Source organism: Notechis scutatus, chromosome 3 (assembly GCF_049901735.1).
Source record: "Notechis scutatus isolate UNSWTSFEM ecotype Mainland chromosome 3, rNotScu1.2, whole genome shotgun sequence".
NCBI classification, from domain to species: Eukaryota; Metazoa; Chordata; class Lepidosauria; order Squamata; family Elapidae; genus Notechis; species Notechis scutatus.
In genome coordinates this window covers 105,214,668-105,229,797 of record NC_142011.1, presented here as the reverse complement: position 1 = coordinate 105,229,797, position 15,130 = coordinate 105,214,668, and the positions used below count along the sequence as shown (strand labels likewise).

The 15,130-nt window shown below is 37.4% G+C and overlaps 1 protein-coding gene across 2 annotated transcripts in view; it reads left to right on the top strand.

Moving 5' to 3' along the window:
* Positions 1-15,130, top strand: part of SOAT1 (sterol O-acyltransferase 1) — a 33,216-nt gene that overhangs the window by 9,254 nt on the left and 8,832 nt on the right. The window contains exons 3-8 of one of the 2 annotated variants that reach the window (XM_026669216.2): positions 6,669-6,727; positions 8,092-8,222; positions 8,316-8,375; positions 10,590-10,697; positions 11,293-11,575; positions 14,802-14,880. In XM_026669216.2, the coding sequence (XP_026525001.1) occupies positions 6,669-6,727; positions 8,092-8,222; positions 8,316-8,375; positions 10,590-10,697; positions 11,293-11,575; positions 14,802-14,880 (720 nt within the window). The remainder of the gene's footprint in view (positions 1-6,668; positions 6,728-8,091; positions 8,223-8,315; positions 8,376-10,589; positions 10,698-11,292; positions 11,576-14,801; positions 14,881-15,130) is intronic. The other variant, XM_087960886.1, reaches the window with a different exon arrangement.

The following is a 15,130-nucleotide window of genomic DNA, read 5'->3' as shown; positions in this document are numbered from 1 at the left end:
CGCTCCTGTCGCCGCCTTCCCTTTGCCTTGAAGGTAAGCGAACTTTTTAAAACGACACCTTACTACAACAAAGCTTCCCCTGCCCAAGAGGGCAGCCCAACCCCACGTGAGGAGGTGAATCTCCCGGGGCCTCAGCGCAGGATCGGCCTACCTCGGGAGAAGCGCCCAGCCGCCATCCCTGCACGGCTCCGGCGCGGCCCTGGCGGGATGAGCGGAGAGTCCGGGGGGGAGGCGCTCGCTGCCTTGGTGAGAGCTCTGCCGCCGGGAAGGAGGGCCCGCCTGTCAGCTGCGCTGGGTGCCCCAGGCGAAGCTCTTTGCGCTCTGCCCGGCGCCAGGCAGGGATGGCGGCTGGGCGCTTCTCCCGAGGTGGGCCGATCCTGCGCTGCAGCCCCGGGAGATTCGCCTCCCCACGTGGGGTTGGGCTGCCCTCTCGGGCAGGGGAGGCTTTGTTGTAGTAGGGTGTCGCTTTTAAAATAACCCGCTTTACCTTCAAAGGCAAAGGGAAGGCGGCGACAGGAGCGCCTGAAGCCAAGTGTCTCCTCAGGGCCCGGTTGCAGGGAGGAGCCCTGACTGGCCGCACGTGGCTGCGCCAAACGCCACGGCGTTGCTCTAATGCCGCGGCAGCAAGGGAGAAGGGAAAGCAACAGTGGCGGAAGGTCTCCCGAACATCCAAGCTGTCGCCACCTGCCCACTCGAGGATGCAAGGGGTGGAATTAAGTCACCCCCCCAAAAGACGGCCTAGCCGTTTTTTCGGGGGTCAAAAAAAAAAAAAGGCCCAGCCTTATTTTGTGAGAAACATGGTAACTTCTCAAAAGGGAAGATTGAAGAGTGGATGAAGATTGTCCAGATCCAGCAATAGTTTTTTAGAGAAGGAGGTAGGCCACAACCCCTTTTAAAGCCAATGGAATCACCTATTCTTTTAAGCAAGCATTAACAGCTGCATGAATCCATCCACCCAACCTATCCCAGTAATACAAGCCAGCTGATTTGCATGAGAAAAGAATATTTACACATTGTTAATTACTCCTATGTGATGTGATGAGCTGAACCAAAATCAGTGGAGGCACTTCCTTGTATCTTTGGCAAAAGGGGATCTGTTCTTGATTGTTACCATTGTTTTTCAAAAAACGCTTTTCTTTTTAATTGAGAAACAAACACACTCCAACTAAATTGTATTCAGTCGGGTTAGTGAAGATTTAGGCTTAGTATATTGCTCAGAATCACATGCAAAGTCATGCTTGGCTATTTTCCAGAAATTTTTCCCCTGAACTTTTTTTACCCTCTAAACAACCTTGGACCATAATCAAGTGAGTAATTTGCCTTGAGGGAAGCATATGAGTCCTTGGCTCTGTGGTCCTGGACTTGTAAGATATAAATCAGTCATCCTGTAACTGAGGCTACCTTTGGTCATTTTTCAGAATTGTATATATCAATGCAATATCTCTGAGTAAGGGATAAAAGGAGTGCAAAGTTGTTTTTTCTTCCCAGGTTTCTTTTTTTTTTCTTCCTTCTCTCTTCTGATTCTGCATTCATTTGCCATTACTATTGCAGAACAATATTTCTATGCAATTTTATCTTCTATTTCAGACATCATGCTCCCAAAGTAGATTACCCCAACCATATAATTAAATATGAATGTAATTATATAGCATTCAGCTAATTACAGCCTGCTAATTGGGTATAAAGAAATGGGTAGAAGTACACCGAAAGTTATGTGTGTTGACTGCTTAATTTAGGTCATAAATGAGTTCTGCCATTCTCTTTCTGAAAACCTGTTGAGTATTGGCCAGGGTACAATTTACAGGAAATAAAAATTTTTTTTTGACTCTGAGTGCTACCACAGTGACGGTAACTTACAAAAAGCACAAGTGGCTTTGCACTAGGCATATAATAGGCAGTACAAAATAATATCGGCTTTGTTTGTCACATCAGCATAAAGCACATCTTGTCATTACAAAGCAAGCTCAAGTAGGGTCATGAATTTCTATTGACCTGTAGTCCTGTAATTTTAGGCTTCAGTAGCTGCTGGCCTGTGTAGTCTGTTTTGTAATATTTTGTGACTTTGGATATGTTTTTATTTGGAACATTGTAATTTAAAAAAAAACTATTCGTTCTTGACTCCCCCGTTCTCCCAAGGAAACAGAGATTGTGAATAGGTGATTCAATATTAATGTTAATTTAATTTCAATATTAAATGCTCAAAGTAATTTGTCCCAATCATTTGGCTATGTTTTATCTATGCTGATTTGGTGGGAACTACTAATATTAGATTTCTTTGCAAAATCTGATGTGTGGAAGGAAGCTTGGTTATCCAAACATAGTTTCATGGACATAGAATTTTGCCTAGCTTTTTTTTTTTTTCAGCCAGTTTCTCCAAGCACCTAAGCAGGGATAATTTCTAGATGCTTCTACCTAAGATTCTTTACAGAGCAACAATGACTCTTGTTCAGGTGTAATTAAGTTTAAAGTTCTAGGAGAACCTCATATTATCAGCACAAAGCTGACTGTCATAAATCTTTTTCTTTCTTGCTAACAACAAGGACTCAGCAAGGATAATCTGTGGAGAAAGGTCCTTAACCGTTCACTGATGATTCCTCTCTAAATTTTCCTCAATGGCGCCCCTTTACTTTTTAATATAACAAATACTGCTCTGGAATCCCTGACCCACAACCTTTTTCAGCTGCTACTTTTTATTTTAAATCAAATTTGAAACAGTTGTTTTCTCTCACTCCTTTGAAACAGAAGAATAGTGATTCACAGGCATGGGTGTTTCTCAGTTATCAAAATGAATTTAGGTAACAATAACATCCTTTTGATAGTAATCCAGCATATTTGGAGAGCACCAGAATGGTATAGCCTAATGCATATTTCTTTCCTTAACCCCAGTGAAAAATATTTGCGCAAATTAGAGAAGTTTCAGGTTGCATTAGAAGCCAGTTGTTCTCATCCAGACTTCATTTGATCAAATATCATGAGTGAGGTCATCTTTTTAACTGCCTTTAAAATTGAGCAAGTATAAGAGGAAGTACAAGCAAAAACAAACTGGTATAGGAAAAAGTAATAATTAGACTGAACAAAGTTATGTTTTTTTCTTTTTGGTGAAATTGCCACTTTCACTAGAATAGTAAATTATCACAACAAATATTCCAGGCTCCAGTATTAATTTCCAAAGTAACTAGGTATCTGCAAGGCAATTCACAATCAGCAAATTCTAGCTAATCATGATTTATAAGGGAGAATTAGATAATATTTGGAAGTATCGAAATTTTTTGATGGAATAAAAGAGGAATGCCCTTAATCTGAGGATACATGGGAATGGAATCATCTTTTAATAGAGCACAAATGAAGTTTGCATTTCCTCCTTTCACATCAGTAGCTAAAAGAATTTCATCATATTCAATTGGATTTTGCTGATCTGAGTAAGCAGTGGTTCCTATAGAATTAAAGCTTAAGCAGTCCTCACATTTTAAGTATAAGTGAGAAGTGTTTGTATTATGTGCCATTAATAGAAAGGTAGGAGTGATTGCCTGATCACACTTGTAGTACAGCATGGCCTAGATTCATAATGCATGTATCAAAGCCTACTCCTGCTTTGAATAAAGAGAATTGTGACTTGGAGTCACTGTGAATAATTTTAGCTTATATAGATTTGTAGTTTTTGAAAGAGGCTCATATTCATTTAATGCAATTGCTTGAAAACAATTGTTTGGCTTCCATTTCAGTCCCCTAACTTTTCTGTCCCCACTGAATGCTAGGAATCAATCCTGTCACCTCCTGGGCTGTATAGCATGGAGGGGAAAGTGAGGATTCTCTCTGTGACTATTTCTTCTTGTTTCGGTAGAAAAGATGTTTCACTTCTGGATAGTGCTCCCAAGATTCCAGTTCACTGGGAAGGGTTGGCTTCTGTGTGTTCAGTTTCAACAGAGAAGATATGCTGTTCCTGATTTGTCTCAGTCAATGTTCCCTTAGTGTTCTGCTTTCCTGCTCTTCCTATGACCCATCCTATTTCACAGGTGTAGAACCAAGGCAGAGAAAAGCCATTTTATTGCTGAGATTGAATTTGAACCCATGTGTTCCTCTGTATAAAATATTTTCTTCTTCAGCTCTTTGCTTCATGTTATCTGTACTAAATCTTGCAACCTCATAAAGTTTGCTTCAAGAGTACTCCTACTGACAAGCATGTTTCAAGCTTTTCAAACAAAGGCCTTGTTACCAGAGGTCAATGCTCAAATAGACAGAGATTCATTAATCATATGGGAGGAAGGTCACAGGTTTCTTGTAAGTGATGACTTCAGCAAAAGACTCTGTGTTCTAAAGTTTCCGGCTTAGTGATTCATTTCTGGTGGACCTTGAACAATTAGGCAGACCAAGTCCCTGTCTTTTTATGTTTTTTCTTCTTCTAACACTGTCACTTTAACACAAAGTTACTTTGCAGTATTTCCTATCAGTACTGATACTAAGCAAGCTCTCATAAATCTGTTCAAACCTGATAAGCACTGATACATTATAATAGTACATCTTTTCCTACCTCTCTCTCCTTCCCTATGCAGAGAGAAAGAATGAGGGAAAGAGTATGTGTAGTGAATAGAGTTTCCAGAGTAACTTTTTACCCTTTCAAATTCAACTACAACTTAAGTGATGGATGCATATATTTTCCTCTGTATTTGGGATATATAATAATATTCCAGATAATTTTACTGTCCCATTAACAATCAACAGTTACAAAGATTATATAGGCCTGAGTTATATAAGACTTGAGGCTGATTTCCTATCCTACTTTAATAAGAAATCTAACTGATCTCAGAGCTATTAAATGTGTTTCATGTGTTCTCTAAGTTTTGTCTGGAACTTTATCTGCTGAGAGTCTGTAGAGATTCTCAATCATCCAGGTCATGGTTGTCCCAAAGGTGCTTTTTCAGGAGGCAACTAGATTTTCTTTTTTTTTTGTTTGAAGATGTTTCACTTCTCATCCAAGAAGCTTCTTCAGTTCACTTCTCATCCAAGAAGCCCAATATCCTGTCAGAAGTGAAGAAGCTTTTTGGATGAGAAGCGAAATGTCTTCAAAGAAAAAAAACAAGAAAGTCCAGTTGCCTCCTGAAAAAGCACCTTTGGGATATATCTGCTAACTTAAAAATAAACTTGCATGCTGGCAGGTCAAAATGTTTGCTAAGAGTCTTATTCCTGAAATCTGTAAAAATTACATAAATAATGACATGGTTTTATGTTATATTTTGTAGTGGATATAATTTGGAGGACCTATTCAGGCTTTGTGGAATATAATAACATTAACGTGGCTTAATTTATAGTCATGAATTGTATTACAGCAGAGCTTTAGATCATCTGTGCCCTTTTCAGGATTGGTGCAATATAGAGACCTTGGAAAATATGAAAGAATTGCAAACGAACAACCATTTCCAAGGTTTGATATTCTATCACTTGTTTGTTTCCTAACATTCAAGGTCATGTGAATAAATCACAAGAATAGTTAGAAGCTAACTATTGAATGAGAACTACCATCTTCCTACATAGAAGCACAATTAGTTAAGCAAGCGGCTAGAAGTATTTATGTATGACGTGCTGACTTTGTTGGGAATTATTATGTTTTGAGAGTGTTAATATGATTTGTCTTTGAACTCTTACACGGAATATGGAAAAGTAATATCAGTTGTACTTAACATTTAATTCTGCAAGTGAAATATAAAAGATAAACATAGCTACCTTTTATTTAATCCATTCACCTGCCTTGTTCAGGATACAAACCTCAGGTGTGTTGATTTGAAAACCAAAATATTCTATTTCCTTGGCTGTTTTATAGGAATGGGATCTGGAACTATTTCATCACAACTAAAAAAAATGAAATAGCCAGATTAATGGCTTTTTTTATAAAGGATGTTCAGAAAAAATGTTTCAATTGCAATTTCATTCTTGCTGAAGAATGTTCTTATGACATGCTTATGTCCAGCAGTATGGTGGGCTTTTGGGAACGAGACAAATATATTTTACACAGTTTTTGCAATAGCATGTTTTATGTGAGCAATAATTGAAGATTATTATTTTTTAAAAAGCCATTTTATTCATATTATGCTTTGAGAGACATTTGGAATTCATGAGAAAATGACCTCTTGGGCATTGTTCTTATTGACATAATATAAATATTTTATCTGTACTACCTGAACCTTTAAAAGTGGGATTTATATGCTTAAATATAAAAACAGTTAATTCCTGCCATATATAAAACCAGAACACCAGGGAGAAAATTAGGCTAAAATTCTGCTTTTTGATATATATGTTTTTTTTTCTTTTTTATTAAGTGCCCTGGGTAGTTCTTCAAAATTTTCTGTGCCAATTACCTTCAGTTCTTAAGTTTACAAATAGCTATTTTTCTATAATGTGTAAGCACTCCTTTGAGGCAGGGAACATTTTGACTTTGGAAGAATTATTTTTCTGATGGGTAACAAAAGAATAAAATTGCTTGTACATGCTTATACAGGTGAGTCCATATATTTTTTTTGGGGGGGGGGGGGACTCTAATTTCCTATATGGATTTTAACATAATATACTTATATATATATTTTTTCCTTCATGGAATTTATATTTATGTTTTCAAGATATGTAGAAAAGTATGGCTACAGTTTGAAGACAACAAAACATGATTTGTTTTTCTTTAGGTCGCATTGATGTTGATCTTGCAATAACAAGAAAGATGCGACTTTTAACAGAAGCAGAGGTAAATAAATGTCACCAACAAGCCCTTTGCTGTTATATATATGGCTCTGCCTATCTATTTACAAGCAAGTTAGCCTGTTGTCAGATTTCCCAGTCTCACATTCCAAGATCTATTAACTGCAATTCTCAGAATTTCCATTGACATAAAATGGAACATAAAAATTGTGGGGATCTGGGGGAATTATGTTGTTACTAGAAACTGCTATACAGGTAGGTCTCGACTTACGACCACAATTGAGCCTAAAATTTATGTTGATAACTGAGACATTTGTTAAGTGTGTTTTGCTCCGTTGTACAACTTTTCTTGCCATAGTTGTTAAGTAAATCATTGCAGCTGTTAAGTTAGTAACTCGATTGTTAAGTGAATGCTGGCTCCCCTGTTGTCTTTGCTTGTTGGAAGGTCACAAGCTGATCACATGACCCTGGGACACTGCAACTGTCATAAATATGAAGCTGTTGCCAAGTGTCTGGATTTTGATCACATGGCCATGGGGATGCTTCAATGGTCATAAGTGTGAAAAATGATCATAAGTCTCCTTTTTTCAATGCCATTGTAACTTTGAAGGGTGAGTAAATGAACTGTTGTAAGTCAAGGACTAGCTGTATTAGAAAATGGCCACTTTTTAAATTGAAAAAAAAATGGCAATTTGACTTTTAGATTGGTTAAAAAAAAAGTGGCTCTTGTTTTTATTGATTTAGGTGGAGAATTAGACCGCAGCAGTTGATCAAATGAAAAGCTTTTTTTAAAAAAAAAAAATCTCTGCCTTTTGTGAACTTACTGAACTTGAAAGTTGTAATTCCTGGTTTGTTTGTTTTTGGCAGGTGACAAGCCAAAGTTTCTTTTTTTTTTTTTTTCCTTTTCTCCTTTTGTTTTAGAATAAGGGCTGACTGTTGTTTTTCTTCTTCTGTTACAAAGTTATACTGCATTAAAACAAAATTGGTGTCATAGTTCTATAAGTGCATAAACATTCTAAATGAAAGATTTTGATTGCTTTAGATCGTCTTAAATTCAAAGAGTTAAGAGATCAAAAGTCACTATAGTATAGGCATCTGACTCCCTAGCAACAAACTTAGTTTATAAATTTTTGTATATATGTGTGAAATATTAAGTATGGAAGAGAACTAATTCTATACTAATGGTAGTTATATTCTAGAAGATCTCTCAACTAATAGTTTTCACTTATTTGAGAAATGTTTTCTCAAGAGCTCCTTCTGAATGTTTTCTCTCACAATTACAGTCATGTAGTGTGGCTAGGAAAAAATCCCTTATTGAGAATGTTTGAGCAAGCAGTTGTTTGGGTGAGATGTTGCTTTAAATGATTGTGATTTTTTAAAAATTCTATTCTTTCTCTCAAATTTTATCAGCAGTTGAAGCCAGCATTCATGAAGGGTGTGGAGAAGCATTTTACTGAAGTTGTCAATAGTTTGATTGCAAATTCTGTGCTGCTGGAATCTTCCCCAGCTGCTTTTCCAGAAAAAGACAGTCTCAAAATCAAGTATGTTGGTTATTCACTCAGTAGATATGATTTCTTACTTGAATTCTTTACTTTTGTCTTTGTTTTAAATAGTATGTGTTCCTTTCCTCACAGGGGAACAAGAGCACCTCCAGAACATGGAAAAGTTTTTATTCCCAGAAAGTCTCTCTTGGAGTGAGTATCTTTAATGGAATTTGTATATTACAGTAGTACTGATGCTAAAGTTACTATTGCTTCAGTCCACTTTGGAAATGTGATTAAAGCAGTTTCTGTGTATAAGGGGATGTAAAGTCACGTCTCATTTTTATCATCTTTTTCATCATTTTTTTTTTCATTATCCATCTTGACTGAAACTGGGCATTTGGTTAGCCACGGTGCACCTAGAGTTCCAGTCAGAGATGACCACACCCTATATTCACCCATTTTTCCCTTTTCTCCTTAAAGCTGGTCTTCTGATTAGAGTCTCTAGCCATGTGTATCACTCGGAAGTGACTCCTAGTAAATGACTAGATCAGGGATCCCCAAACTTGGCAACTTTAAGACTTGTGGATTCTTTTAGTCCACTATTGTCACCCCTCTATTTGATACTTTAAGGTGCAAATTAAATATAATTGATTAATGCAGCTTCCTGTTATATGTACGGGTAGTCTTTGATTTAACAATTATTCATTTAGTGACTATTCAAAGTTACAATGGCAGTGAAAAACATGACATGCCCATTTTTCACACTTATGACTGTAGCACCATGGCTGTAGTCATGTGATCAAAATTTGGAAACTTGGTGGCTGACATGCATTTATGACAGTTGCAATGCTCTGGGGATATGAAATAACTTTTTGCAAGCGAAGTTAATGGGGAAGTCAGATTCAATTTATTAATTATTAACTTAACAATTGCAGTGATTCACTTAACAACTCCAGTAAGAAAGGTCATAAAATGGGTCAAAACTCATTTAACAACTGTCTTGCTTATCACAGAAATTTGGGGCTTAATTATGGTCATAAGTCAAGGACTACCTATAACTCAAGCGTTATATACAAGCTACAAAAATAGTTGATGTAACATGTGATAGTCTGTTCTCCCTTTTCTCACCTCTCTTTCCAAGTTAAACTTTCCAAGTTAAGCTTTGATTATTTCCTACCTTAGCTCAGAGGCCAGTTTAAAACATTTCAGGGTGTGAGGCTGATAGGTGTGGTGTAAGGTGCCAAATCTTGTATTATATTAAAAATAGTTACTTTAAAAAATTGTTGAAACACACCTTTTGGCTTTCATTTTAGAGAAAAAACAAAGGACATTTGCTGAGCATGTTAATAAGAAAATGTTTCTATTCCTTCTGGTCTTGAGAGATAAACATTTCAGGGATACGTCCCTGCAGCACTCTATAAAAGTTCTTGTTATTATTCTGGAAGACAACATTGATTTCTCATCTTAAATCAGTTAAAGAACCAGAATATTGGAAAGCCTTTAGTTTTACAGGTGTTTCGTTCATTGGTTTCAATTTTGTTGAAACCTGGGCTTCTGAAGTCTTACCATCCATTTTCTTTTTTAGATATTTATAATAAGTTGGGGGGGGGGGAGAGAAAGATGCTCCTTAAACTTTCTCATAGCAATTTATAATATATTTGCAATTACTCTTCAGTAATTAAAAAAACCCAAAAAAAAACCCCATTTTTTGTTGTCTTTGTATCCTTTGGAGGAAATTACAGTAGGTTTAATTGTTTTTATAAGTTCAGTTTCCTGACAATAATTATGAATCATATTAAGTATGAAACAGTATTAGTGGTTTCATGCTTCTCTATTGCATCCATTCAAAAACCATTGTCTGAAGTACTTTCCTGATTTCTAGATTCCTTATTTAACAAAGAGGGGAAAAAATGAGAAACTAGAAATAAACTTTACAGTCTAGCTCATTAGGATGGCAAATTATATCCTGTGTTAAAAGTGATAGGATGGGATATGGCCCATATAATCTTGCACAGGCTGAAGACTTATGGGCAGAATAGATTACTCCCATGTTTCTTAACCATCACTGAGAAAGAAATATCTAGGGGTTTGTAGGTTAGTGAAGTCTGATTTAATTTGGTCTATGGAGTGCAATCTACTTTGAAGGTTGGCTCAACTTTGAAATGTGAGCAATGTCTGGTAGGAAGTAGAGCGGGTAGCACTTACATATTCAGTCAGTCAGTCATTTAGTCATTCATTATTTGTGTGGCACTTATTCACAAAATTTCTGAGTGCTTAACAATCATGAAAATTATGAGGGAAGGGAACCAACTAGAAATCTTGGACTTGCAATAATATTTTTAGAGATCATATTGACTAACGTTTTTCCCCTTTTTTCTAGAAATTTCCTAATTTTATTTTATCCCATTGAACTTCTTTTCATAGTGAGTTATTTGAAGTGAATCATATCCGGACCATCTACCACATGTTTATTGCTATCCTCGTTTTGTTCATCCTCAGCACACTTGTGGTGGACTACATTGATGAGGGAAGGTAAGAACATCTGGAAAACGTTAGCTGGAGGCAGGGTTGGTGCTGCATTTTGGCATTTGACACCTGGATCTATAGTACCTCTTCTCTATTAATGAATAAAGTTTGGAGGGAGGAATGATTGACCCAACTCTTTTTTGTAGAGGAGGAAAGCTGCAGAGAACCCCATGATTATATTTACAGGGATTGTTACAACAAAGGCACTTTGCCAAGGATATGTCCTTGCCAAGGTTTTGCAATCTATCCTTGAATTGTGTATATCTGGATGATACTATGTTGTTTGATATTTTATAGTAGCCTTCCTCAGTATCTGCTAGATATGTTAGCTAAGGCTAATAGAAATTGTAAGCCAAAACATATCTGATCCACACTGAAGTAATGAAGACTGCTTAACATTATTAGATGTTACATTATTAGATGCCTACTTATGGGTCTTGTATTTTTTTTTAAATAATCAGATGTAATATTATTTTGTCGGTCTTGATTTTAGTAGCTCTTAATTCCTCTCCCCCACCCCCAATCACACACCAAATATTATATTTTTACCTGGTGACTGAAGTTCCATTAACCTGTTTGTTTTCTTTGATATTTTTTGAAGGCTTGTGCTAGAATTTGATTTCCTCGTTTATTCTTTTGGCAAAATTTCTATCGTCATTCCAACTTGGCTTTGCATGTTCTCCTCCACGTTACTTGTGCCCTACGTCCTCTTTGTCCGGTGGGCCCAGGGGTTCCATAGCTCCTCCCACAAGATCATCCGTTCCACTTTATTTGGGACACTGTTTGTGATGTTCCAAACAGTTTGTCTTGGATTTGGACCAACTTACATTGTTTTGGTTTATGATCTACCACCAGCTTCTCGTTTTATAATTATACTTGAACAGGTGAGTTTCATTATTTGCAAAGTGGATGTAAGGAACTGGAGTTGTAGGTTTTTAAATCTTAATAAAGCATAAATATTTTTTTTCTGCAGAAATATGTAGATTATTTAAGAAAAACAAGTATACATTCTCCTTTTTTATGTGGGTGGAATGCTGTTTTTCATCTGTTTCAAAAGCTTTCTCCTTGATATGTAGATTATGACCAGGCATGATATTCTTCCGATTAAAATTGGAATTCGATTTTTTGGGAATCCCCTTTCCCCCTTCTTCTCCTCCTTCCCCTCCCTCGGAGGCCCTGAGTCAGGAGCAGCACAAGGCTAGTCCACAGCTGTCTCAGGAAGGAAAGGCAAAGGAAGAGCCGCGGCGGCGTTTGCAACGGCCGCAGCAGCTCCTGGTTTTGCCTTCCCTTCCCGAGGCAACGCGGGACTGGAGCCGCGTGAGCTGCGCCGGCGGTAGCAACTCCCTGACAGCCCCAGCCGGATACCTGAGCGGAGCCCGGGCGGTGCGAGCGGAGGCCGCTGAGCGGCAGGAAAGGGAGCTGGGCCAGCCACAGACCAGCCCCGTGCAACACGCCACCGCCCGGCCCTGGCGAGGAAAGCAGTGGGCGCTCCCGGCGCGCGGCGGGGGTCTCTTTTGGCCGGCCCCGATTTTTTTTCAGACCAGAATATCATGCCTGATTATGACTTTACTAATCCTTCATTGTACTTCAGTGCATGTTCTTGTCAAAATCAGGGTAGTTTTAAACAACAAAGTTTAATCTCAGGAGGGGGAAGAGGGAAAGGAAAAGAAAAGAAATTGTAAAGGACAGAAACAGGACATAGAGAAACAGGGAAAATGTACAAGGATTAAGGGTATAAGCCTATTTAGAAGACACAGAGATAATGGGTGAAAATTTAATTGAAAGGGGGATTCTGTAAGGGTACGTAAGATAGTATTGTTATATTAGAAATAGAAATGAACTTTGAAAATATGAAACAAGTGTGATTAAAATGATAGATAAAATACTCATTGTAATGCAATGGAATGTTTAAATAAAGAGAATGAGAGAATGAAATTAGGAAAGGAGGGGGACATTTTAATGATTATAAATGTGTTATAAAAATTTAAGTGGAGAGGAATATGAAAGAAATATGAAAAAAATATGGAAATATTATAAGTGTTCCTAGAAGTATGATACTGTATTGAAAAGAAATATTAAAGATGTCAAAGATTATAACTAACATTAATGATAGAGCTGAATTGGAATAGAATAAGTATTTTATTTATTATCATTATATATATATTTTCTCTTTAAGAACTTAGTGCGTATTTTAAGAATGTACCAAGCAGAATTCGACTGGAAGTTAATGTGTTATATTGAATGTTATAATTGTAAAGGCATAAACTGAAGTTTAAATAAGAGTTGAATGGATAAAAATTAAAAGACACAAAGGTGTCATACTCCAATTAGTAACTACAGGGAAAAATTTTGTTGAATGAGAAAAGAAAATATGAAATTGAAACAGGACAGACAAAAGTATAAATATAATGACTAGAAAGGTATTGAAACTTAGAAAAAGATACATAATTGAATTTAGAAAGGAATGAGATAATTAAAAGTAAGATTGAGAAAACTAAGGGAAGTTTTGGAAAAATCATTGAGAAAATGTTAAAATAGTAATAAGATATGGAATAGAAGACAAAGATGAATATGAAATTGAATTTGTGTCTGTATGGAGAAGTGATAACCTGGGACCAAGCTATCCTCAAAAAAAAGAAATTTTACTTGTATTATGTTTTGTGAAAACCCAAATAAATTTTTTATTAAAAAAAAAGTTTAATCTCAGGAATTAAAAGGTGAAGTAGGAATACCACTATAATCCTTAAATGGTACTAGGTAACTCTATTGTCCACATTTATTTATTTAGGAAATTTATATTGCTGCCTACTCACACATGGCAACTCAAGGCAGCTTACAGAATATAAAACCCCATATAAAAACAATAAAACCAATAAGAGTCATATAATAAATTAATATACTAAAATAACCCCCCTGCCCCAGCGACAACACCTTACCCAAGCCATTTAATGGGCTCCATTCCACTCTGGGTTCCCCAGGCCTGCTGGCAGAACCAGGTCTTCAGTGCCTTTCAGAAGAGTGCTAGAGTAGGGGCCATTCTAATCTCTGTGGGGATGATGTTCCAGAGAGGAGGGCCCACCCCGTAGAAGGCCCTTCTTCTGGGTCCCACCAGGTGTATCTCCTTAGGGGATGGGATCTGCAACATTCCCTGCCTCCCTGCTCTGATGGGTTGGGTAGATGAGACTGGCCAGAGACAGTCCCTCAGATAACCTGGCCCCAAGCCATGAAGGGCTTTAAAGGTGACAACCAGCACCTTTACAAATTTGATCCGTTCTTAGGAGTAATCCTAGTTTGAAAATGAGGACTGACCAGGGGTGGGATCCGACAGGGTTAACTACCAGTTCGGTGATTTACGAGGTTCGGTGATTTACGATGTGCTTCCCTGCACGCTGCCCGTGTGCCTGTAAATCGTCATCAGCACTCTGTGTGCAGAAAAGCAGCGTTTGCAAAAGCACTTTTTTCCTGCTTTTTTAACTACAGCTGTGCCTTGCATGGCAGCTGAAGTTGAAAAAGCAGGAAATAAAGGTCAGGTAAGAGCCCGGGCAGGCAGGTGGGCAAAAACATCAGCAGACATAGAACGGGTTCTATGTCTGCTGCTCTTCAGAGCTACTGGTTCTACAGAGGTGGACAAAACCGTTAGAAACCCCCACCGCTGGGACTGACAATCTTATTAGGGTAGAAGGAAGAGAAGACACGGTCTGGATTTTTCCCACGGTCATTCCGTTTCAATACAATAGCTATACTTAGTTTTGGAAAGAATGATACATTCAAGATAGGAAGGTTATCCTGATGTATGTCAAGCATTTGGAATGTATTTATATGTATGATGAATTTACTAAGTAACCAAAGCAGCAAAAAAAGTTCTCTTTTGTGGAAAGACAAAAATATGCTGAATTTACACTCTTGGACAGATAGCATCTTTTTGTGAGCTGGCCCTTTCTTGATATAATGGAAAAACTTTTCAAGATTTTTCCTTATGATCATGGCTTAATACTAGGTTTAAAAATAGAAAATTTTGATATATAGTATATATTTTTCTTGCATATTTGCCCTTTTCCTGCCATTTTTTTTATCATTTTAAATGGATCTTACCTGTCTTTTTATTTATAGGTACGTTTTGTGATGAAAGCTCACTCTTTTGTCAGGGAGAATGTTCCCCGAATAATCTCTGCTACTCCTCAAAAGTCAAGTGAGTAATTGTCCCTTGTGCTAATTCCATATAGGTAGTCTTGAACTTGAAACTACTCTTTTAGTGACTACAAAGTTACAATGGTGTTGAAAAAAGCGACTCAAGACCAGTCCTCGCATTTACAACCGACACAGCCTACCCAAACTGATCAAAATTCGGGTGCTTGGCAATCACCATATTGCGATGACGGTTACAATATCCCGGGGTCATGTCATCACTATGTGCAAACTTTCCAATAGGTTTCTGATAA